This window comes from Mesoplodon densirostris, chromosome 4, assembly GCF_025265405.1.
Source record: "Mesoplodon densirostris isolate mMesDen1 chromosome 4, mMesDen1 primary haplotype, whole genome shotgun sequence".
Lineage (NCBI taxonomy): Eukaryota > Metazoa > Chordata > Mammalia > Artiodactyla > Ziphiidae > Mesoplodon > Mesoplodon densirostris.
The window spans coordinates 155,155,693-155,181,139 of NC_082664.1; the positions used below are offsets into that span (position 1 = coordinate 155,155,693).

The window sequence follows — 25,447 nt, forward strand, 5'->3', positions numbered from 1 at the left end:
AAATTCTACAATCAGTTTAAGTCCCACAGAGGACCCTGTGGGGACTTTTATTAGAATTAAATATAAATTAAGAGAGCTGATATCTCTGCAGGATCCATTATCACAGGGTATCTATTCATTTTGGCATTAATGTCTTTCATATAAAGTTTCACAATTTTTACCATGGAAGTCTGGCCCATCTTTTGTTTGATTTTTCATCAGGTTCCTCATAAAGTTTATTGCTACTGTACATAAAAATTTAAATTACATTTGTCGCCAGTGTATAGAAATATTATTAATTTTTGTCTGTTCATATTATATCCAGACATTATGCTAAATCCTCATTATTTCTAGTAATTAATCTATAGATTAGTTGGGGGTTTCTCTGTAGATAATGTCCTGTAGCTTTCCTTTCTCATCACTGTCCTTTTCCGTTACTGACACAGGCCTCTGTCCTAGAATGAACATGAACAGAAAAGGCTTTTTTCTCTTTCCATTCTTTGAAATTGTTTGTTTAGAATCAAACTGGTTCATTTCTTGAACATTGGGTGTAATGTAATATAAAAACCTTCGGAGCCTGGTATATTTTTTGTGAGATTTTTAGCTACTGTTTCCATTTATTTACTGGTCATAGGATTACTTAAGGTTTCCATTTTTTAAGTTTTTAAACTAGGAATTTATCCATTTAATTAAGTTTTCAAATTTATCGTCATATGGTTATTCACTGTATTCCAATTATCTTTTTTCTTCTTGTGTATCTGTAGTAATGTCCCATTTTAAATTCCTTATATCATTTATTTCTGCTTTCTCTCTGCTTTATCATTCTCACTGGAGGTTTTTCAATGCTATTTGTATTTTCTAAGAATCATCTTTGTTGATCTTCTAAATTTTATCATTGCCCTTCATTTCTTTTTTTAATTAACAGACTTTATTTATTTACTTTTTTGCGGTACGCAGGCCTCTCACTGTTGTGGCCTCTCACGTTGCGGAGCACAGGCTCCGGACGCACAGGCTCAGCAGCCATGGCTCACGGGCCTAGCCGCTCTGCAGCATGTGGGATCTTCCCGGACCGGGGCACGAACCTGTGTTCCCTGCATCGGCAAGCTGACTCTCAACCACCAGGGAAGCCCTAACAGACTTTATTTTTTAAGGCAATTTTAGGTTTACAGAAAAACTGAGTGGAAAGTACATCATGCTCCCATCCATATACCCTCTCCCCTACACGCATAGGCAAGGCGTGAGTGCACACGCGTGTGTGCACACACACACAGTTTCTCCTATTATTAAAATCTTGCATTAGTGTAGTACATTTGTTATAGTTCTTTATCCATTCATCTGTTGACGGACATTTAGGTTATTTCCATGTCTCGGCTATTGTAAATAGTGCTGCTATGAACATAGGGGTGGTGCATGTATTCTTTTGAATTATAGTTTAATGACCTTGTGTTTTTAATTTCAAATTTCAATTGTTTATTGCTGGTATATAAGGAAGTGGCTTTTAAAAAAATAAATTTATTTATTTTTGGCTGCACTGGGTCTTCGTTGTTGCGTGCAGGCTTTCTCTAGTTGCGGTGAGCGGGGGCTGCCCTTTGTTGTGTGTGAGCTTCTCATTGCATGGCTTCTCTTGTTGCGGAGCACAGGATCTAGGCGCACAGGCTTCAGTAGTTATGGCTCGCAGGCTCTAGAGTGCAGGCTCAGTAGTTGTGGCACACGGGCTTATTTGCTCTGCGGCATGGGGGATCTTCCTGGACCAGGGATCAAACTCATGTCCCATGCATTGGCAGGACGTTTCTTAACCACTGTGCCACCAAGGAAGTCCCTAGAAAGTGGCTTTTTTAATATTAACCTTATATTCCACAACCTTGCTATAATCACTTATTAGTTCCAGATTTTTTCTTGATTCTTTGGGATTTTCTACATAGACAATCACATCACCCCCAGTATGTATACTTTTAATTTCCTTTACTTGTCCTATTGCACTAGCCAAGACTTTCAGTATGATGTTGAAAAGTAATGATGAGAGGGGACATTTTTGCCATGTTCTTGATCTTAGTGGGAAATCTCACCACTAAATATTATGTTAACTGTAGGTTTTTTTCATAGATGTTCTTTATCAAATTGAGGATGTTCTCCCCTACTCCTAGTTCGCTGAGAATTTTTGTCAAAAATGGGTATTGGATTTTGTGAAATGTTTTTCCTGCATCTACTGACAGGGTCATTTTTTTTTTCTTTAGCCTGTTGATATGATAGATTACATTAACTGATTTTCAAATGTTAAACCAGCCTTACATACCTGGAATAAATCCCACTTGGATGTGTTGTGTAATTATTTCTATCCATTACTGGATTTGACTTGCTAATATTTTGTTGAGGAATTTTGCATCTATGTTCATGAGAGGTACTAGTCTGTAGATTTTCTTCCTTGTAATGTCTTTGTTTAGTTTTGGTATTAGATTAATGCTTGCCACATAGAACGAATTAGGAAGTATTCCCTCTGCTTTTATCTGCAGAAAGAGGATATAGAAAATAGGTATAATTTCTTCCATAAATGTTTGGTAGGTTCACCAGTGAACCCATCTGGGCCTGGTGTTCTGGAAGGTTAGCATTGTTTCAGTGTTTTTAATAGACACAGGCCTATTCAGGTCACCTATTTCTTCTTGGGTAAGTTTTGGCTGATTGTGTCTTTCAAGGAATGGGTCATTTTCATCTAGGTTTTCAAATCTGTAGGCACAGAGCTGTTTGTAATACTCCCTTATTATCCTTTTATTGTCTATGGGATAAATAGTGATGGTCACTTTTTCATTTCTGATACTAGTAATTTGTGTGTTCTCTATTTTTTTCTTAACTTGGCTAGAAGATTATCAATTTTATTGATCTTTGCAAAGAACCAGATTTAGGCTTGATTTTTTTCTATTGATTTCTCATTTTCAATTTCATTATTTCTCCTTTTATTTATTTCCTTCTTCTTTGGATTAACTTTGCTCCTTTTCTTAGTTTCCTAAGGTTGAAGCTTAGATTACTGTTTTTAGATCCTTCTTCTTTTCTACTATACACATTCAATGCTATACATATGCCTCTAAGCACTGCTTTTGCTACATCCCACAAATTTTGATCCCTGTATTTTCATTTTCTTTTCAGTTCAAGATATTTTTAAAATTTTGCTTATATTTCTTCTTTGACCAATGTGTTTTTTAGAAGTGTGCTATTTAATCTCCAAGTATGTGGGGGTTTTCCAGCTACCTTTCTGTTACTGATTTCTAGTTTAATTCCATTGTGGTCTGAGAGCATCCTTTGTTTGATTCCTACTGCTTTCACTGTTACAAGGTGTTTTATGGCCCCTAATATGTTCTATTTTGGTGTATTTAGCTTGAGAATGTGTATTCTGCTGTTGTTGGATGCAGTAATCTATAACTGTCAGTTAAATGCAGTTGATTGATGTCCTTGCTGGATCTGTCAGTTACTGACAGAGATGTTAAAGTCTCCCATTGTAACAGTGGATTTGTCCATTTATTCTTGCTGTTTTACTGGTTCTTGTCTCACGTGTTTTGATGTTTTGTTGTTGGGCATGTACACATTAAGGGTTGTTGTATCTTCTTAAAGAATGGACCCTTTTTTCATTACATAATGTTCCTCTTTATCTCTGATAACTTTCCTTGTTCTGAAGTTGGCACCACATGAAATTAATATAGCTACTCATGGTTTTAGATTAGTGTTAGTACTGCGTATCTGTCTCCATCCATGTCTTTATATTTAAAGGGGGTTTCCTGTAGACAACATATAGTGGGCTATGCTTTCTACCCACTGACAGTCTCCATCTTTTCATTGGTGCACTTAGACCACTTACATTCAAAGTGATTATTGATATATTTGGATTACTATTTACCCATGTTTGTTACTGTTTTCTGTTTGTTGCATTTGTTCTTTGTTTCTTTGTCTTCCACTCTTTTTCTGTCTTTTCTAGTTTTAATTGAGCATTTTATAGAATCCCACTTTTTCTTCTCTCTTGGCATATCAATTATATTTGATTTTTAAACTGTTCTTAGTGGTTGTCCTTAAATTCACAATATACATTCATAATTAATCCAAGTCCACTTTCAAATAACACTATACCACCTCAAGGGTACTATGAATACCTTATAACAGAGTATTCCCAATTCCTCCTGCCTGTAACACTGCTGTCATTCATTCACTAATCCACAGGCTATAATCACTGAATACATTGTTTCTATTATTACTTTGAACAAATGTTTATCTGTAATATCAGTTAAGAATACAAAAACCAAAAGATTTTATTTTATCATCTATTCCTTCTCCAACATTCTTCCTTTCTTTATGTAGGTCTCAGTTTCTGACTTCTCCACCTTCAGTCTATCAATCAGTTCATTCTTCATTTCTGCTACAGTGTTTTTGATTTCTAGCACTGTCTTTAGCCTTTCTCTCAAAGTTTCCATTATCCATCCCCAATTCTGGGGCAGCAGTTTGCCCAGTGACCTCAGATCTTTGATGGTTCAAAGAAGGGTTGCTGATTTTCCATTTGTAAAGCTTTTTCTTGTGAGGATGTATATGATGACTCTGTGCTTCTACTACAGGCCAGGGTGGAAACCAAGTCTATATCCTCTATTCCGTTTTATTCTCTTCATTGTTTTCTCATTTCTTCTTTTTGTGAACTCATTCAGTTTTCCTTTTCTAACTTATAAAGTTAAATCCTTATTTCTTCAATTTCTAGGATCTCTGCTTACCTAATATAAGTAGTTTTAATTTTGTAACTATTATATCAATTTCTTTCTAAGTACACTTTTGGTACATCCCATAAATTGATTCACTTTTTTTTTTTACCTGAAATACAACATCCTCTTAACATGCCCCTGCTTCAACCAGGAATCCATCCCAACCCAACTAGCTATACATTCCTGCTACACTGATATTTCTAAAATGCAAACCTGACTGTGTCATTTTCTGTTTAAATGACTAGGCAAAGCTATCAAGCTTGATTAGTTTTGGACGAACAGGCCTTTAAGAACTGTCTTCAGCTGCTATACTACAAAGCTACAGTAATCAAGATAGTATGGTACTGGCACAAAAACAGAAATATAGATCAATGGAACAGGATAGAAAGCCCAGAGATAAACCCACGCACATATGGTCACCTTATCTTTGATAAAGAAGGCAAGAATATACAATGGAGAAAAGACAGCCTCTTCATAAGTGGTGCTGGGAAAACTGGACAGCTACATGTAAAAGAATGAAATTAGAACACTCCTTAACACCATACACAAAAATAAACTCAAAATGGATTAAAGACCTAAATGTAAGGCCAGACACTATAAAACTCTTAGAGGAAAACATAGGCAGAACACTCTTTGACATAAATCACAGCAAGATCCTTTCTGACTCACCTCCTAGAGAAATGGAAATAAAAACAAAAATAAACAAATGGGACCTAATGAAACTTAAAAGCTTTTGCACAGCAAAGGAAACCATAAACAAGACGAAAAGACAGCCCTCAGAATGGGAGAAAATATTTGCAAACGAAGCAACTGACAAAGGATTAATCTCCAAAACATACAATCAACTCATGCAGCTCAATATCAAAAAAACAAACAATCCAATCCAAAAATTGGCAGAAGACCTAAATAGACATTTCTCCAAAGAAGATATACACATTGCCAACAAACACATGAAAGGATGCTCAACATCACTAATTATTAGATAAATGCAAATCAAAACTACAATGAGGTATCACCTCATACTGGTCAGAATGGCCATCATCAAAAAATCTACAAACAATAAATGCTGGAGAGGGTGTGGAGAAAAGGGAACCCTCTTGCACTGTTGGTGGGAATGTAAATTGATACAGCCACTATGGAGAACAGTATGGAGGTTCCTTAGAAAACTAAAAATAGAACTACCATACGACCCAGCAATCCCACTACTGGGCATATACCCTGAGAAAACCGTAATTCAAAAAGAGTCATGTACCCCAATCTTCACTGCAGCTCTATTTACAATAGCCAGGACGTGGAAGCATCTTAAGTGTCCATCGACAGATGAATGGATAAAGAAGATGTGGCACATATATACAATGGAATATTACTCAGCCATAAAAAGAAACGAAATTGAGTTATTTGTAGTGAGGGGAATGGACCTAGAGTCTGTCATACAGAGTGAAGTAAGACAGAAAGAGAAAACCAAATACTGTATGCTAAGACATGTATATGGAATCTAAAAAAGAATAAAAAATAAAAATGGTTCTGAAGAACCTAGGGGCAGGACAGGAATAGAGACACAGATGTAGACAATGGACTTGAGGACATGGGGCAGGGGGGAAGGGTAAGTTGGGCCGAAGTGAAAGAGTGGCATGGACATATATACACTACCAAATGTGAAACAGATAGCTAGTGGGAAGCAGCCGCATAGCACAGGGAGATCAGCTCAGTGCTTTGTGACCACCTAGAGGGGTGGGATAGGGAGGGTGGGAGGGAGACGTGAGAGGGAGGAGATATGGGGATATATGTATATGTATAGCTAATTCACTTTGTTATAAAGCAGAAACTAACACACCATTGTAAAGCAATTATACTCCAATAAAGACGTTAAAAAAAAAAAAAACTCTCTTCAGCTGCATTTTCTGCCTTCTCCATTCTTACACAACCTTGGGCATAGTACAGCATTATGAAAGAGAACTTTCTGCTGTGGTGATGATTTTCCATATCTGCACTTCCCAGTATAGTAGCCACATGCCTTAAAATGTGGCTGGTAAAGCACAAAAACAGAAATTTAAATTTTATTTAATTTTATTAATTTAAATTTAAAAGGTCCCTTGTGGATACTGACCACCATGCTGGGTGGTGCAGCTCTGCAGAGACAGAGCCTGTCCCTCACTGGGAATATTTAGTTTAGTATGCAGTCTGATTTAAGTCTTCTCTTTTACTCTAATTTAAGTAAGAAAATGTTACTTCCTGATCTTTACTAAAATAAATTAACTAATGAAACATTTAGTTGTTCAGAGAGAACACAGGTCATCACAGAACTAGGAACCACATTAAAATCAGTAAATCTTGTCAAGTTTACTAGAGAAAGAGAAAACTTCTCAATCTAGAAAATTAAACTTCAGCGCCAAGGAAGAACTCACTATAGGGTAAATAAACTCTGGAAGCAAACATGTTTTCTGTATTTTTGCCTCACGTTTAGTCCGCAGCAGAATGCTCAGTACACAAAACTATTTGCATGTTTGTGAATGAATGAATACTAGGATAAAGTCCTTAGTCCCGGAAACTGATCATTGCTATGAATCAGACTTCGTCATCAGAATAAAATCAGTCTCAAGGATGGGTTCAGAAGATGAAGTTTCTAGTTCACACTATCTCTCAATTTTCTATTTAAAAAATTCCATTTTTGGGGCTTCCCTGGTGGCGCAGTGGTTGAGAGTCTGCCTGCCGACGCAGGGGACAAGGGTTCGTGCCCCGGTCCAGGAAGATCCCACATGCTGCGGAGTGGCTGGGCCCGTGAACCATGGCTGCTGAGCCTGTGCTCCGCAACGGGAGAGGCCACAACAGTGAGAGGCCCACGTGCCGCAAAAAAAAAAAAAGCCATTTTTACAAGTCTCGTAGTAATGGTTCAACACTTTAAACTCAAAAACTGCTGCAAACCTTTAAAAGTTTTACTTATGGGATTAATACTTTGATATTTACTACATTAGAAAGGAAATGGAAAAACTTTTTAAAACACAAGACTTCACAATCACAGATTCCAGTGGCGGTCAGAATGATGACATCACCACATGTCAGGGAGCCTCTGGAAAAATCCATCGTACATTCATGAAAACAGTGAGAATGAAAAAGGCAAGTAATGTGTTAGTGTTATTCTGAAAAGGGTTTGACCTCACAGACATCCCTAAAAGGGTCTTGAATCCCCCAAGGGTCCCTGGATTCTGTTTCAGCTCCTCGTCCTAGAGGAAGACAGGGCTCCATGACATTCTACCAGGAATGAGCACAAGGGTGGATCAGGACACCTCAGCACTCAGAGAAGGCAGCTGCTCTTGTCCATGTCTGCACACAAATTATGAGATGTGGTTTTTTTCAAACTGTTCCTAAGCCCATAAATAGACAAAACAATCATTTAAAACATATTAGGAAATCATATGCTATATTTTAGTTTTAATATATTCTTCCTTGTCATAATCAGTCTTGGTTGGAATACAAACAACTCAAGTCTCAAGCTTTTCTTTTCCAGGGTTTTTGGTTGAGGGAAAAAGGTGTTAAAAAAAACCAGCTAGAATCTTTTAAAGCTCAAATTAGACTTTGTCAAGTGAAAGTAATAAAGTATCCAATATAGAGTTTGACATTTTCTAGGTATTCAGTAAATGCCTATTCATTCACTTTCCAAATCAAATTTTAGTTTCCAAAGAAAATTATTTAAAAAGAAGAGAGGTGCACACTATTCTAAAGAATTGTAGTAGGAGTTCCTTACCGTGTAAGGTCATGGGTTTAGAAATGAAATGAAAACATATAGCCAAGAGAGATTAAATCTGTGGCTATATGGCTGACTAGATCGACTGTTAATTAGGTCAATTGTCTAAAAGATAATAGAATTACTTCTTGGCTGATATATTTGGTCACTGAAGCAACCAAAGTAACTCCACTGCAAATTAAGTGGTCAAAGAATTTTAGAAAGCAAAATCTCCTGAAAGTCACAAAACTTTTTCTCTTAAATGTCTTAAATCTTCTGTGCTGGCTCAGGAGAAAATAAACCAGAAAATCCTGAAACATGGACACTGGCAACAGACCAAAACAAGCTTTTAAGATTTCATAACCACAGTTTAAAAAATATATGAGCATAAACTCCAAGAGAAAGTAACATATAGTACATCAGTGAAATGTCTCAATTAAGAAAACTGACTAGAGTATTTAAAAACAGGAAATAGCAGATAACAACTTGGCAAATGAGACTACCAAATGAGCCCTGGGAATGACCCAAAGGCCCTCCTTAGCTTTCCTTTAGGGCGGATGACATCCTATACGAGGGGTGGGGCTGTGTGTCAGTTATAGTAAACGAGAACCCAACTGAGCTTTCAAAAGCATATGGAAAGATCCTCTGGGTATGTTTGCTCCTTATGTAAATTAAGCAGTCAGTATTTATCCAAAATTGAGAGGAGTGTAAATTAAAAAAAATTATAACAGTATATATGGCATAATATTTTTCACATCTTACATGACACTTCAAGGGATGTCTGCACAATTTTTCATGTATTCTCTACTTAGTAAGTGAATAGCTGAAGCGAATTCCACCATCTTTAACCTACGAATGAAAAACTTAATTCTCTAAAGGCAGACCCAGAGACCATCATCTATACAACTGTACAACCCAGACATCTTGGGGTCACCCCCAATCCCCTCTCTCACACACCCCTGCCTTAACTCAGCCTTCACGTCCTCAAGCTACTATCTTCTAAAGACATCTCAAGTCTCACTGGCACTGACTGATCTAAACAAATATCTCAGGTATTCAGGGTCTTTCCAAATACTCCACTTCTAATCCATACTCCACAAGGCCACCAAAGTACTCTTCAAACCCCACAACTACTCCAAACATGACTTTGCCTAAAATCTTCAAATGGTACCCTAGCATCTTCAGGATAAAGTCCAATGCTTGAGCACATATACAAAATACCTTAAAATCTGGCCCCTCCTACCTAATTTCTTGCTTTTCCCCAAATGTGCTCTTCTCCCTTCATCACCCTTCTTTCCTTCAAAAACCATTAACTAGGCAATATTTTAGGTGCCTGGCATACACAAATGAACAAAGCAAAGATCCTTGCCCTGGTGGACCTTACATTCTTATGGTAGGTAGAGAGCTGACTGACAGATGGAGAGAGATGTGGGTAGACGGATGACAGATGGTACGTAGATAAATAGATGGTGTTTACAGATAGACAGATTATTGGTAGATGATAGATAGCTAAGATGGTTGACTGATAGACAAGTTGGTAGACAGATGATCAATAGACAGCTAACTAGATAGATGACTGATATAGGCAGGTAGGAAGGCAGATGATAGATTACAGATACAGATAGATAGTGAGATGACTGACAGATAGGTAGATGGACAGACAGATGACTGAGAGCATGCCAGGGGTAACAGATGCAGTGGATGCAAACAAATCAGGATGGAAAGGGAAGGGACTGCCTATGAGATGGCATGGTGCTTTACCATTTTAATTGGGTGGTCAGAGAATGCCTCACAAAAACAGGGAACACTCAGGGAACCAGTGTGGCTGCAGAGGAGGGCGACGTGCAAGACGAGAGTATGGAGTGACAGGAGGCCAGACCATGCACATGGTGGGTCACTGTTGCCACATGACTTACTCTGAGAGCAACAGGAGTTGCTAGAATTTTTGAGCAGAGGAGTGTTGCCAGCTAACATGCGTTTAGAATCAGGGCGCCGTTATGTTGAAGACAGCCTCTGAGGGCAACCAAGTGAAGGGAACCAGAAAGAAGTAGAGGAAGTGGGACGAGGGTGCCTGGAGAGACGCCCATAGGAAACGAAGTCGCAGGGACAGGAGCTGCTGGAATTCTCTGCAGCTTCCTCCAAAGTGGGGAGAGTTCCAAGTCTGGAGTTCTAATTGGGAAGGACTAACGCAAACTGGAGCTTACCCTGACTCACGATGATGCTCACGAGAACTAAGTGATTTAAAGTTAAAGCCTGAGGTAGGGGCTGGACAGGATGGAGTCTGGTTTCCTCTGCAGAGGGCTGTGCTGGCCATGACCCTATGGACTGGTGACAATCAATCCCCTGACGTCGCCCTCCATTCTCCTCCTTAGCACCACCCTCCATCGAGTCTTCCCCTCTGCCCACAAAGAGGGGTGGTAGTGTGCACAGGTGAGTGGAGATGCACCTGAGGCCCAGAGATCACCACCTCCTACTGTACTGTGTTCACCTCTCTCAGACTTTTACTTGAAAAGAAAAACAGTGACACCACCACCACCTGTCCTACTGATTTCCCAAAATAACTAGGAGGATTTGAACAAGACAATATACCTTATCAAAGGCCATATAAAGTTTTTACGGTATATAATCCTCCACCTTCATCATTAGGAAAGACATATAATGTAGGACATAGATTGTACTATGATTTAATTTCCATCTAAATTAAAAAAATTAACACAAAAAATACAGGTTAGAAATGGACCGGAGATATAATCTTCTATCTGGTAAGAAGTTAGATTACAGGGTCAGACAAAGCTAGATTTGCATCCTAATTTGGTGAGTTAGTTATCATTAACAATCACTGAACTTCAATTTTCTCATCTATAAAATGGAAATAAGAACTTGACTAGTTTCTCTGAGAAATGAAGATACGGATGATGGTAAACATGTGTTTACCCGTGTGTCTAAGTGCACGTCTACATATATATCTTTGTGTATGTCTACATGTGGCTATCTACCTGTATGTCTCCTGTATGTGTGACTATGTATGTGTATCTACCTGTGTGTGTCTACGTGTGTGTGATATATAAAATGAACAACACACTCAAGACAAAGGAAAAAATGGAAACATTCCATAGCAAGTCGACAGCACGTATGTGTGTGCTACCCTCCTAATTATTTGAAAGGGGCCTTTGAGATGCCCGAATGAGTACAATGTGCTCTTGGTATGTGCTAGGAGTTAAAATACCTGTGAAAAAAAGAAGGTGGATTTGGGAACAAACTCCTGCCCTCACTCCACCCCCACATACTGTCCCAGGCACCAGGCCTGAGGGGGCCAAGAAGTCAGGACCAGCAGTGAAGCTGCACTGGGCTTCTTCCTAGTTTCTCAAGACCATTCTTCTTGCTTCCGCAGATGAAGATTTCTGATGCCATAAAATCTGTCTTACTCCTTCTTCCCTTCCAGAAAGGAGAGCAGGGCCAGGCAGTCAGGCACACAGCTCCTTAGTGGGAAGGGTGGTGGTTTATCTTGCAAGCCCCCATTAATGGAAAAATTCACAACGCTGAGAGGCTCACAGGGTTGACCCACCCACCTTGGTATGAACTGGCTGAGCTACTTCTCCTCTTGCAGTCTCAGCTTCCTCTTCTGCAACATGAAACAGTCATAAGTACTTCACCTTTCTGTTATAAAAACCAAGTGAGATAATGCCTTTGCAAGTACTGTGCAAAATATAAAGTGGTATATATAAATGTTATAATTTGGGTTGTCATCATGAGCAATCCACATGTACCCTGAACTGGTGTCCCAGCAACAACACTTACTGATAATTTTCTTTTAAAAAATTAGGGAAGCAGGAAAAAGCAACTTTAATCCAGATGTTGGGGGAAAAAAAACTTTTTTCAAAAAGTAAAACATTAATCACAATACAAGTTTCCTGATGCTCAATTAATGAAAGAAATTTAAGCCAGTCAAGCCCAGGTGATGACTGCAATAAAACGGAATAATGAAGATAGCATTCTTATACACAACATCATAAAACACAAAGGAAATAATAAACAGAGAACATACAAATTATTAAGAATTTTATTACTTTTTTGAAAATTGTACTTGAAAAACAGAAATCACTGAGGTTAAAAGAGAAGGAAAAAATACTAGCAACCAAGATTATGAAAAGTAAAACCAAACTTTTAAACAGTAACACCTAAAAAAAATAAGCAAAATTTGGCTTATGAGAGGTTACTTTTTAAGTTCTTGTGAAATTCTAAATAATGGAATCTATCTTAAAAACATAAAGAATTACTATTAACTGAATTTTAATGTATACCCTAGAGGGTATATTTGTGTCTGAGATAAAGTGTCATCTGTGGGCCACATGACCAACCACAAGGACATCCAAACTCACTGCCTCGTACTCACACAGCTTCTGCAGACATGTGCCCACTAGTTCATTTCACCATCACCCATATTACAGACCCCACACCTGGTGCCTTACCCGACCGATAGCGCTCATCTCGTGACCCTGAGGACCTTCGGCGGTGATAGCGAGAGGCAGAGGAAGGAGTAACTGGAGCCCGGCGCTCTGGAGGCAAAGCTTGATCCACTCCTGGGTTAATGAAGAAAACGGCAAAGTAAGGAGAGGTTTACTGGCAGCTGGAGTTAACTTACTTTGCAAAACAAATCATCTGGTAGAATAAATCTCTGACTCTCTGCTTTCCCACAGCCAAGCTGAAGCACACAGGGGAGTGGGCATGGAGGGCTGGGACATCCTGGACAATGAACAGGAAAGGAAGAAGTATCCGGGATAGGGCATGACTCAGAGCCCCAACACTACAGCCTTTAGAAACAGGCTCCTTCACATCACAAATGCCTGTTATGTCATGTGCCGTGATGTAGAGTAAGCTACAAGCAATAATTCTTTAAATTACATTTATCATTAAAAGCAACTGCAAATAAGTCTTAAAGGATATTTAATAATATAATCCAGGTAACCAGGATGGAGCATAAACTTTCATCTTTGTTCATTCAAAATTTCAAACTCTCTGCAATCTGACTCTATTTGATGCTAAACAACTGAACAAGTTGTATTTCAATATGGCTTTGAAGAATTACCAAAACTGTTTACATGGTCAGATAAAAATGATTCAATGATACTGGCCAAAAGCTGACCTAACTTTAACAATCTTGATACCTATTCAGAACTAGAGTAGTCAGAGGCACAATTTAGATAAATCTAGGTACTACGGGAAAGATGTAATCACTACAGTTCAGAAATAAAGTAATTCTGAGCCCTGAGTATAAAGATTAATTGTTGCTTCTTCAGAAAAGGGTTAGTAATGCTCAATAGAAAGTAAACCAGAAAGAGCAATTTTAGCAAAAAACTGTCTGGTCCCTGGTCTTCTGTGATGGCTCCATGAGAGTTAGCTGTTCATCCCTGAGATTTAATATCCCTCTTATGCTGGTGATTTTTGAACCTCACTTTTTAATGGAATGTTTGTGGGCCCTACATATTACGTTTGTTATGTTAGAACTGTACAAAAGACACCTGCACTGCAGGCCTGGGTTAGGTTCCATGGTTTTTCATCTAGCAAGCCTATTAACATTGCTAATTAACAGTCCTTGTCACTGAACTGTTCACAGCTCCAAGTCTCCTCCAGCTATTGTCTCAAATCTATCTTTTAAAAAATTACTTTGTATTTTTATCAAACAGATGCACAGAATTTATGAAATCAAAGACTACTATTAAGTCTCATAATGAAAACAGTAGTTACCTGGTATTTACATTCATATTGAACCTTAGAATTCTAAGCAAAATTATTCGTAAATTTAAAATTTTTTAATTTATTTGTATAAATATATTTATTTGAAAAGTATTTATATTCATTGCCTTTCCTGTCAATTACTGTCAAGAAGTTAAATTATTAAATGTCATTCTGATACTATAATCTTTATGTAAAATCTGTTTATTTTTTTTCTTTCCTCCTGTGTCAACTTTTATAACTTTTTCTTTAATCCCACTGAAGGAGGTGCAAGCAAGCATTTCTTCCTATGGCAGGGGCATCACCAGATCTACTTCCAGTAGGTCTTTTACCTGGGCTGTTCCATTTACCCAAAGAAGAGACGGACTGGTCTCCTGTACTGTGACTAAACACAGTGTTCAGTGTTTAGCTGGAGCTATTCTCACTCTCCAGCACATGCGCTCTGATTGAGGGCCTCTGGGTGCAGTACTGCCAGGTGTCCCCAGCTCCAGAGGCTCTTAGTTCCCTTTCTCCAGAGAGCAAACATCTCTGGCAGAACGGGGAGGATGTGGAATGCCTGTTCCCTAGATGCCATGCCTACCCCCACCCCCCGCTGTGGTTTCATCAGCACCTTCATCTGCTGCCTTCCTCCCCTTGGCTAAATAAGGTCCCTCTAATTATCTACTTTATACAGCTTAAAAACACATCACTATTTCTCCCATTCTCTTGTCCTGGGGATTTATAATTTATCCATTTACTGACATCGTAGTGCAGCTCTGGGAAGAAGCAGAGCTAAAATGTACACCTTTGAGCTGCTGAGGTTAAACAGTGCCTGATACACACACACACACACATTTAGCTTTCAATCTCAGTAGTTACCCATCTAGTTCTTTCAAATATGCTTTTTAGAATTAATTTCAACCTTGACCCCTTCCAGGTCCCTAGGTTGTCATATACTTCCTCTGGGAAGTGTAGTCATAGCACTTACACACCAGCTATACAGAGTTATAGGTTAGTGCTCACCTGTTGCAGTCCCTACACATCTGTCCTCAGAAAGCTAAGTCTGCATACAAGCATTGTGAACATTTACTCTCATAGGCTGAAAAATAGAGTTTACAACCCAAGTTTTAAAAAGAAATGAATAAATTAGACAAAAGGAGAATAGCTTCAACAGGTCACCAGCAATAGGACATGAAAAGAGACTAAAATAGAAGTGTGCACATTTCAATCATTAGTTTTTATCTGATCTCACTAAATGAAATTTGAGGTAGCTTAAAGGTACCTCAGTCACATATGTAACTCCAAAGTAGAATGACCTGGTACCACAAGAGAGGCCGGGGTAGTAACCCAGGGCCCATGACCCACAGTAAGAGGAGCTGACCACATGCTGCTGCTGGGACGGGCTCCCTCCTAGTAAGGCTAATCACAAATAATTAGTGAAACACATAATTACAACACAGTACTCAGCACTGCTGAGGTCTCACATTCAGGCACGATTGAAAACTAGCTCAAAGGAAAGCCACAAGATGACCAGTGTGTCTATGACACAAAGTGAGGCGTCCCAAGAAAGGTGGGGTAACTGTCCAGAAACACGCAATGCAAGGAGGATAAAAAATTCTCCTCAGGCAAAAATGAGACAGAGATCAAGACTGGATCTCTTCTCCGACAAACATCTATTAAGCACCACTAGCTTCAGATCCCACACAAATTGAGGGGAAATGCACTGGGGTCACCGCCATGCTCTGGAGCTGGAGCCCCATCTGCTGCCATCACGATCTGACCCTGAGCCTCAGTTTCCCATCTTTAGGCAGGACTGACAGGAACAGCCGATGCTTTACAGCACTGGTGCAAGCACTTTATATTTACTAATTTATTAACATAGGCATATGAGATAAGTTTCTGCCATTTCACTGAGAGAAAATGCAGGCCCAAAACTGGGTCTTGGAACTCAAGCAGTGTGTGCCACTCTCACTAGTGCCCTTCCATTTGTGATGGGCATCCCTTCCTGGTGCTCCTGGGCACCTGCTGTCACTCAGAGCCCAAGCAGAGGTCAGGCCCTTGAAGCGGAGGCTACGTGCTGTTCAGTGCTGCATTCCAGGTGCAATGATCACTGGTCACATGGACCAAGTCCAGCTGGTACTTTGAATCCATGAAGAGGTATTTTTGTGATCTCACCACAAAACTACTGTTCAAGAGCATTCTTATAAAGAGAGATGGAAACTGCTACAATTCCAGATTGCTGCCCAGGAACAAACTCAGAGCAGCTGAAAACTGCTGAGGTTGTGTGACATGAAGGTGTGCACACATCGATCCTTGCTTGGAACAGGGGCAGGTTAAGAGCCCAGAGAAGGCAATGACTGACTGGCTGTCTGCCTCTGGCCAAGTGCTGCCCCTGGCTCACAGGAGGGTCTCAGGAAGCACTGCTGGACCAGTAAGTGAAATTTTCAAGGCTCGTGCAGAGTGCTGCAACTCATCAATTCATATATGACGATCTCAGTGAGCTTTTGTTTCCTCTAGAATTGCCACAGGGATTGTAAATAAAACTCCTCATCAGAGGAAGGAGACCAGAGGTACATAAGAGGAAAAGAGGAAACAAAAGGACAGCACAGGAGAGAGTAAAACACACCTCGTCCCGCTGCTGAGTGGGCACCTTCCTGGGACCTCACACTTCTGCACATGGCACCCCACCTCTCCACTTCCTCAAACATCTCCATCCCCCGGGACTCCTCTCTTCTCCACCCTACACTTTATCCTCAAGATTAGAAAGGTCACCAGGGTTAGCGCTCAGCCCTGCCCGGGCGCCTTCACAGTCACACGCCACCTGCAACTCCCAGCACCATCTCTGCCACCAGGGCCACTACAGCCCGGAATGTCAGTTTCTCTCTTCAATCCAAGCAGGGCTCTGACTGGTTCATGTCTCTGCACCCTGTGGACCACAGAACCGAGCCCTAGGCTCCTTCCCTGACTGCCAACCTCCCTCCACCACACCCTCCTCGCCAGCCACCTCCCACTCATGCCTCCAGGTTCCTGTCACACAGAAACACTCTTCGCAAGTTTTTGCCCTGTCCTATCGTTTTTCACTCCTCCAAATGCTTTTTTCCCCTCCATATGTAAAAACTTTGTTTAAGCCCAAGGTAGAGAAAGCAGAGAAATAAGCCATTTTTATTAGAACTTCAATCAATTACTTCTAACACATGTTTAAGAAAGGTTCCCCAAAACTAACATAATATTGTAAATCAACTTTGCTTCAGTAAAAAAAGAAAGGTTCCCCAAAGAAAATCCTAACAATATAGTTCTGGCACCTAAACAATCCACCAATTTCAGATTATTAAATAAATGCAGTTATTTCATTAACGCTATGGTAAACTAGATACTAGACATCACAATAATCCTCCTATTAACCTAAGAATAAGGCCCACAGGGGCTGGTCCATTCACCCAGACACAATGGTGCACTACAGGCCAGAAGACCTGCAGTATAGACACCTTCTAGAAAAAGTATTTCTAAATTCAGACAGTAAGGGAAATATACTGAAAAACCTTGGTTTTCAAGATATTTTTAAAAGAAATTATGAAGGATGTATACAAGATAACCTGCATAAAAATGTATATAAGATTTAAAACAAACATCTTGATTCAAATTCTGGTCTTATTTTTACTAATTGCATAATGGGACAAATCGCTCAGCCTCTGAACCTCGGTTCCCACATGTGTTGGGGTGCAGACATGGACACATTAATACAGGAGTGAGTGCTACTCCCAGGACCCTCACTGTGACTCAAGGCTCTCTGCTCCCTGCACACAGCATTTGTGGATCTCAGGGTCCCTCGACCTCACTGGGCACCCAAAGGGCTCTCACTTAAGTGAAAACATGCTTTAGGCAGCTGGTAAAACTGACAAGGATTTCTCCATATTTCAAGTTTGTACAAAAACCATTTTTGAATTGTCCCATTCTCTTCTAGCACCTAATTATACTTTCCTTCAAGCAACAGCACTTATTTCTAACTAAGTGCCATCAAGGAGTTTGCCAGAAAATAAACAGTACAACTGTAGTACAGGTGAGAAATTTACTACTTTCACTTCATACTGACACAAATGAGAACAGCACAAAATAGACAGAAATTTCACCATCAGCACTGTAACATCTCCCCGACCATGCTGGCCTGATTCTTACATTACTGTCACTCTTGCATCTACCTTACCCTCCATTAGCATGAAGCCTTGCAATAAATCAGTATAAATTTGCAAACCATTTTCCTATTCATTTTTGAATTTTCGTAGGGACTCATGCCTGGAAAAGTATAGATGACCTGGAGTTCAGGGTTTCACGAGAGCCCCTACCATCGTGCATCTATGTCTCATCCCCACATCCCAGCACTTGGCTTTGCTCAGCAGGTAAGTTCGGAGGCAATGAGAGTATATGGTCAGGAACAGGGCTTCAGATTTCTGCGTCTTCCTTATAGATTGTCCACAAAAACGCATATGAGCCAGATCCAAAGTAGACACCACTCTCACTGTTCCATGCCCAGCTCTGCCTTCCAGAGAGGCTCAGCTGTTCCCCGTTAACTACTGGTGTCTGGGGGAGGAATCTGATTGGTTCATACCACCAAAAAGAACAAGAAACCCATCAATAATCACCAGCTGTGTGTGATAAAATAAGAATACTTCTTAGACAACTGAGAGTAGCAAGCTGTGTATCAAGATCATGACCAGGGCTTACCTAGGATACAGGTCATTTACCTTTAGGTGATGAAAGTTCATTTCCTGTAGCAACTCAGTCTGGAAAGAATTCATGCTAAGTCGCAGGCCACCCTGATTTAACTACTCATATTTCTCCTTTTCTGGCATTTAACCTTGCAGACTATACCCCATCCATCATGAACAAATGGCACGGCCGAAGAAGTCCCCCAGGACCAGCTCTGTGTCCCTACAACCCAGGTCAGATAGGCAACACACTGCTGTGCCCAGGGAAGTGAGGGCTGCACTTTGGGAGACAAACTCTGTGGCAGGATGAAAATATAGACCAAACTGTGCACCTGGCACAGAGAAGCAGAGCAGTTGTTAATGTGAAGAAGCAGAACCGATCAACCACAGCAGTGCCAGTAAGCTTCACTTTCTGGAGAATATAAAACACAATGGCCTGTCCTAACCCCAGGGATCAGGGAAGAAATCCTTGTCGAAGTGACACCACACTGAGCTTTAAAAGATGCACAGGTACAGGCAGAGGGCACAAGCACGTACAGAATGCCTCACATGCAGTGTGACATCGGATGTAGGCTGGAGGAGGTGAAGGGAGGTCAGGCTGCTATCCGTAAAGCTCTTCTGATGCAGACTAGTCTGTACTCCGGGTGGGGCCGTCTGCCTTCTCCAGAAGAGCAAAAGTGGACAATAAACTCGTCCTAACCAAAAGAGGCTCCTCTCTGAGGAGGCTGTTCACATGGATCCCACAACTGATCCCCAGAGAGCAGGAAGGAAACAGACAGACTTGACCTCTGGTCACGGAAGCTGAATTCACCAAGATTTTCTCAACTACACAGTCACAGTAAGTCCTTGTAACTGAGCACAAGCCGCTTGCTGTTGGAGGAAAGGCGAGCTGGGCTTGGAGAAGACTGGATCTATACACAAATCACTCACCACTCAGAAACATTTGATGCCAATCACGTGGAAAGTAATATCTAGCCAATACATGCGTCATGAGAATAGAGGGACTATTTGGTCAAGGAAGTTTCACTATTTATGGTAATGTTGGAATGTTACTACCTCACATCACCATGGCCTTGTCATGAAAGCAGTGAAGACTCATATAGAAGCTAACACCACGTGATTAAGATATCCCTGGAGAGAGTGGTAGAGAGTGGATTTTATCTTCTATTTTCACAAATTTTATCAGGTTCAGAGACTAATGAAAAATACATAGTTTCAAAGACTAATGAAAAACTGCAAGAGAACTAGAACCAAATAAGTTCTCCTGAATAATATTTTCTCTTTGATAATGATTTTCTATATATTCTGACCCCTTACTTCATTAAATACATAATTTTCTTTTTTCTTTCTAGCTCTGGCACACTTTCCCTCATCCAGCTTCAGGTGAGCATTCAACACTGTGCTCCCTGAAGACAGCGTATCTTTGACTGGGTTCCCCAGTCACTCACTTCTGTGCAGAGAAGAAAACCAGGAAAAAACCTGCTTCCCCAGCGCTTTGCCTGGGATGGGGTAATGCTTGGGAGCTCAGACTACGGTGCTCAGCTGTTGCTGAAGGCTGTGGAAGCCATCCTAATTCATAATCGTGTGTCCCAAACAAATCTCCAAAGTATCTTTGAAATATCTTTAGAATACTTTCTAGAGAAGTCTTAAAAAATTTTTTTTAAATATATAAATTTATTTATTTATTTATGGCTGCATTGGGTCTTTGTTGCTGTGTGCAGACTTTCCCTAGTTGTGTTGAATGGGGGTTACTCTTCATTGCGGTGTGCAGGCTTCTCATTGTGGTGGGTTCTCTTGTTGTGGAGCATGGGCTCTAAAGCACAGGCTCAGTAGTTGTGCTGTACGAGCTTAGTTGCTCTGTAGCATGTAGGATCTTCCTGGGCCACAGCTCGAACCCATGTCCCCTGCACTGGCAGGCGGATTCTTAACCACTGTGCCACCATGGAAGTCCCTCTAGAGAAGTCTTAACTTTTTCTCTGATAAATAAAAATAATGTTTAAAAAAAAAGGAAGTAAAGTTCATCAAAACACAAACTACTTTTAGAAAAGTGTATGGCAGGATAAGGGTAACTAAAAAGGAAAACAAGATATTTCTCATAAAGATCCTACACCAAAAGAATCATGTCTAAGACTGACCTAGTCAAGAAAGAATTCTCTGATTTAGGTCCACGTGCTCTCCTTACTGCTTCCCAGAGACAGTCTTATATGAGTGACCATTCACCCAGGGCAACTTCTCAGAAATACAGATCAGCAATAAGAAATGCAAAACTACCTGGGCATCTGGTCGCCCAATCCCAGCATCATGGGTGAACCTGCCTTCTCCTTCCCAGTGGGAATGGCGTGGCCACAAGGGCCAGGGAGCAGTGTTCCCAAGCAGCTCTCACAGCCTCACACATCCACAGGTGCAGCAGTGAAGCATACAGAAATTGCGACGGGGCCCCTGCAGCTAATGCCCAACTCCACCGCCCGCCTACCACCGTTCCGCTCTTCCCCACACAGACAGGCATCACGCCCGTCAGCAGGCTGGCATGGAGAGGAGGGCAGAGCCACAGCGGAGAGACCTGGCTGGGTTCCCTCCTCTAAGATCCTGGGGGCCAACTGTGACATAACAGCTTAGTGTCTGTACCTGATTCTCAAACAATGCCTTTTATTTGAGGTAAAACCCTGAAGCTTATAAATGCTTATTCCTTATTGTACTAAAAGGTGCACTGAACTCACCTTTTTGGTCTTCTTATATTCAAAATATTGCTCACTAAAATAATTTTGACCTCTGAATAGGATCACGACCTCTAAGAATACACTCTACGATTAACTGGTTCAATTTTTCAATTTCAAAACTCCATAACTGCCCTCTGGAGATAGGAATACCATGGAGCTACAGACCTTACTCCCTGAAGCAGATCTCAGAGGCCAGGATTCATTAGAGTTCATCCTTCACCCAGGTCTCTGGCTATGAGACAAAGTTTAGCGGAATATCAACAATTTTAGGAAGAACTGTATGATCTGTCATGCATTCTTCTTTCTTAAGTGTTTTGTAAGTGGTGCTCCAAATGCAAAAACACGGTTGTAAAAACCGAGTATTATATTTTAATAGAAAACACTCAAAAACTGGGCCCTGAAGTCAGCAGGATGATCACAGTCCGGGGTCTGTGACAAGCCCTTTGCCCAAGGAGCACTGTGGCCTCGATAAGTTGCACAAGTTCAAATGGAGAACAGGGGCTCAGAAACAGGACCTCCTATGTTCCCCCAAGGCTGAGCCCTCACTTCTGTTTAGAAAGGCATTAGGTGGACAGTCCATTGCAAACGTGTCCTGCCGTGTGGTGTGTGTGTGTGTGTGTGTGTGTCTCTCTCTCTCTCTCTCAGTTAAGTGCGCTCACCGAAACGAAAGTAAAACAGTGGCCGGTTTCCTGCGGTGCTGGCCGCCCGCTCTCTGACCGCGGCGTCTCGGATGTCACACACCCCGATGTTGCCAGCCTGCAGCATTCTTCTCGGGGCTCCTTCACTGTGCTGCAGTCTACACCGGACCACGGCAGCTCCATTCGCTGCTGTAACAAGTTGAAAAAAAACTAATTAATTCAAACTTTAGTTTTTTTTAAATTTGTTACAGCACCGAGCAGAGCGGCCGACCCCATGCAGAACAGCACAAAGAACATCAAAGGGACCACGCCACACAGGGCCACCCTCAGCGCTCAGCAGCATGGGTCAGCCATGTTCCTGGCACTGTCGCAGCTCCAGAGCCATCTTCTGGGAAGGTGCAGAACTGCTTCTGTTTCACTTTTGTTTGGTAAGGCACGGACAATAAAATCTAGCAACCCAAAGGGCCTACAGTCTCCCCACCAGCCTTCCTCCAAGACCAGGAGGGGCCACGTGCAGACAGGATTTCATCACAACAGCTCTGCTGGAGCACGAGAGGAGGAAAGTGGGGAGACCACATCTAGTCGTCTGCCCACGTGTGCTCTGAAGTCTCTCACACATGGGGTCAGCTAGACAACACACTTATTTTCCATCCACTCAGACAGCGCAGAGCTTCTTCCTTTTACAGACTAGACAGCAGGAAAAACCAGGCCGTCAGCTAAGGCAGGCCTGCACAGCTGGTCCATCTTTATGTTAACTTTCTTAAGTACCGAGAAAAGAAAGAAGTCACACAAAACCAAACAAAGCTTAAAAAGCAGCAGAAACTCAACACACAAGTTAAGTGTCCTGGAATGTGAGCCACAGGTGGGGACACTCCTTCTGCGCCCACAGCACTGGAGGCTGTGTCACAGCCCGGAGAGCCGGTGGGCCTGCGCTGGGCCTGCACATGCAGACTTGAACCTCTTCTAGCAGAAGCGGCTCAGCAGAGCTTCACATTTGTTCCAACAGTGAACACTGGAGAGTCCATTTCTGTTGCTGTCCTTCCTCCTGGAGGACTTGTGTTAGCTTTAAGCCTTTCCTGATGCCCAGAAAATTCTCAAGGTTGCCCTCGGGCTGAACTGAGCTTACATCAGAACAGAGTGTTACAACTGCAGCCCAGTATCATCTTCCTTTCCCTGAAATGTACAGAACCCAGCTCGAGGGCAGAAATTCTACACACTTGCACACGTGAAAACGCTGGAATTAAACAGAATTTGTACTTGGGGAAGAATCCATTACGTTGACAATCACGTTTCAAAAAACAACGAACCTTTACGATTTTATAATACCAGGCAGGATGTTACATCATTTTCTAGATTTCTAGATTGGCCCTCCACCCCCCACCAATGACGTCAACGAAAACCTTGGATTAATTTAAACCATTATCAATAAATTTAACTAAGACAAAAGTCATGTTTAAACCATAAATGCTCTCATATTTATTATGATTATAGCCATTTTAAAGTAATCAAACATATTACTGCAGCTCTATGAATACAGTACCTATTAAATTTATTAGGCACATTTATAGAAAAGTCGTATGTATCTTCTAAATTCACAAAATATCCTGCAGTCACACAAAGGAGTAGGATGTGCCTAGTGCCACCTCAATGGCGTGATCTGCATGCAGACTGGGGACTGAGGGAGGACTTGTGCTCAGCTGTTCTCTCGTGTATTGCAGTTAACTCTTAAAATGGGATGCATTATGCTACCCATCAAGGTTTACGTACTTGGAGGCTGGGGCAGGTAGGCTCCAATCAATTTCGATCTCTTCTTTTCATATCCTTTTTGTGTGATGTCGCCTGTAAGAGAAGGAAAGGGAAGTTCAGAATGCTTTCACAGGTAGAGCTGAACACTCAACTGTGAAGACACAGTCGCATCTGTGTGTGTCTTCTATATCCTTATAATTATAATTTAAGAAGAAAGCACTTCGTATCATTCACCTTGACGTTTCCTCTGCTCACAAATAAATACTCATTTAAGCAATATAAAATCCTTCACTACGCGCACACATGCTTGTCCCCGGCCCCTTCTCACAAGGTTTTGGCTCTGATTGGGTCCAGAATTAGATTCTTGCAATCTTATTCACATCTGTGGGGCAGGAAACCTCCCCGATCTACATGGCTCTCATTAACTCAATCAACAACGGATTCTGCAGGTGTCTACCCTAGTGAGAGCTGGCCAAAACCACCACTGATTAGCATCTTCCTCCATTAATGAGACATTTTTTCTTATCAGGCGTGTCGGTCCCAAGGACTATACTTTTTTTTTTTTTTTTTTGGTGGTACACGGGCCTCTCACTGTTGTGGCCTCTCCCATTGCGGAGCACAGGTTCTGGACGCGCAAGCTCAGTGGCCATGGCTCACAGGCCCAGCCGCTCCATGGCATGTGGGATCTTCCCGGACCGGGGCACGAACCCGTGTCCCCTGCATTGGCAGGCGGACTCTCAACCACTGCGCAACCAAGGACTATACTTACTGCTAGCGTATTTTTGAAAATAAGTGTCTAAGACGAAATGAAACAGTAGATAAAACAAAGCAAGAGAACATAGGACCTATAGAATCCAAAATATATGAGAAAGAAGCTTATCACTAAAACAGGAATTAAATTGCTGATGTCAGAGATTCAAGAGCCATTGCTAGGCTGGCATTTTCCCCAAGTGCCAAGTACCTCGGACAAATAACCTTTATGACGTGCAACAGCCTTTCCAAATTACAAGCTCGAACGTACCCAAAATGCTGATTTGTGCCCTTGAATTTTTCTGAAACTGTTGTTTTCCTAATATTCTGACCAAGCCATCATTCCTAAAAGAGCTAAATACTGAAGTTTTAATAAAATACAGCAAACAAGTGAAAAGTTATAATGAGTCACACACGAGTTGCTAAGTCCGCTTTTCCTGGTGGTGGTGCTCGCTACATTTGATCAAACCAGAGGGCACCCTGACCCAACCAGCTCACAGCTCACTGCAGTCTTGTCCAGCCCACGAAACACATGACTCGTTTATGCACATGGAGCTGTAAACAACATAAACATAAATATATGAAAACACATCCCGCTATTGACTACTGAGCGTTTTTGGTGCTAAAACAAACTGACTGCTCCTTGAAAATAATAAAACTACGAGAAAGGTATTTTTTGTGCTAATTGTGCAGCTGCTCAGCATTTTATAAACTCAAAACCAGTTTGCTCCCTGAGGGGATGCCTAGAGGAAAA

At 41.1% G+C, this 25,447-nt stretch overlaps 1 protein-coding gene across 4 annotated transcripts in view; it reads right to left on the reverse strand.

Moving 5' to 3' along the window:
• The window catches only part of DIP2C (disco interacting protein 2 homolog C), a 368,942-nt gene that overhangs the window by 171,095 nt on the left and 172,400 nt on the right, over positions 1-25,447 (reverse strand). For 2 of the 4 annotated variants that reach the window (XM_060097542.1, XM_060097540.1), the window contains exons 2-4: positions 23,965-24,036; positions 22,219-22,386; positions 12,897-13,007 (exon numbers count right to left, since the gene is read on the reverse strand). In XM_060097542.1, the coding sequence (XP_059953525.1) occupies positions 12,897-13,007; positions 22,219-22,386; positions 23,965-24,036 (351 nt within the window). The remainder of the gene's footprint in view (positions 1-12,896; positions 13,008-22,218; positions 22,387-23,964; positions 24,037-25,447) is intronic. The other 2 variants (XM_060097544.1, XM_060097543.1) reach the window with 1 other exon arrangement.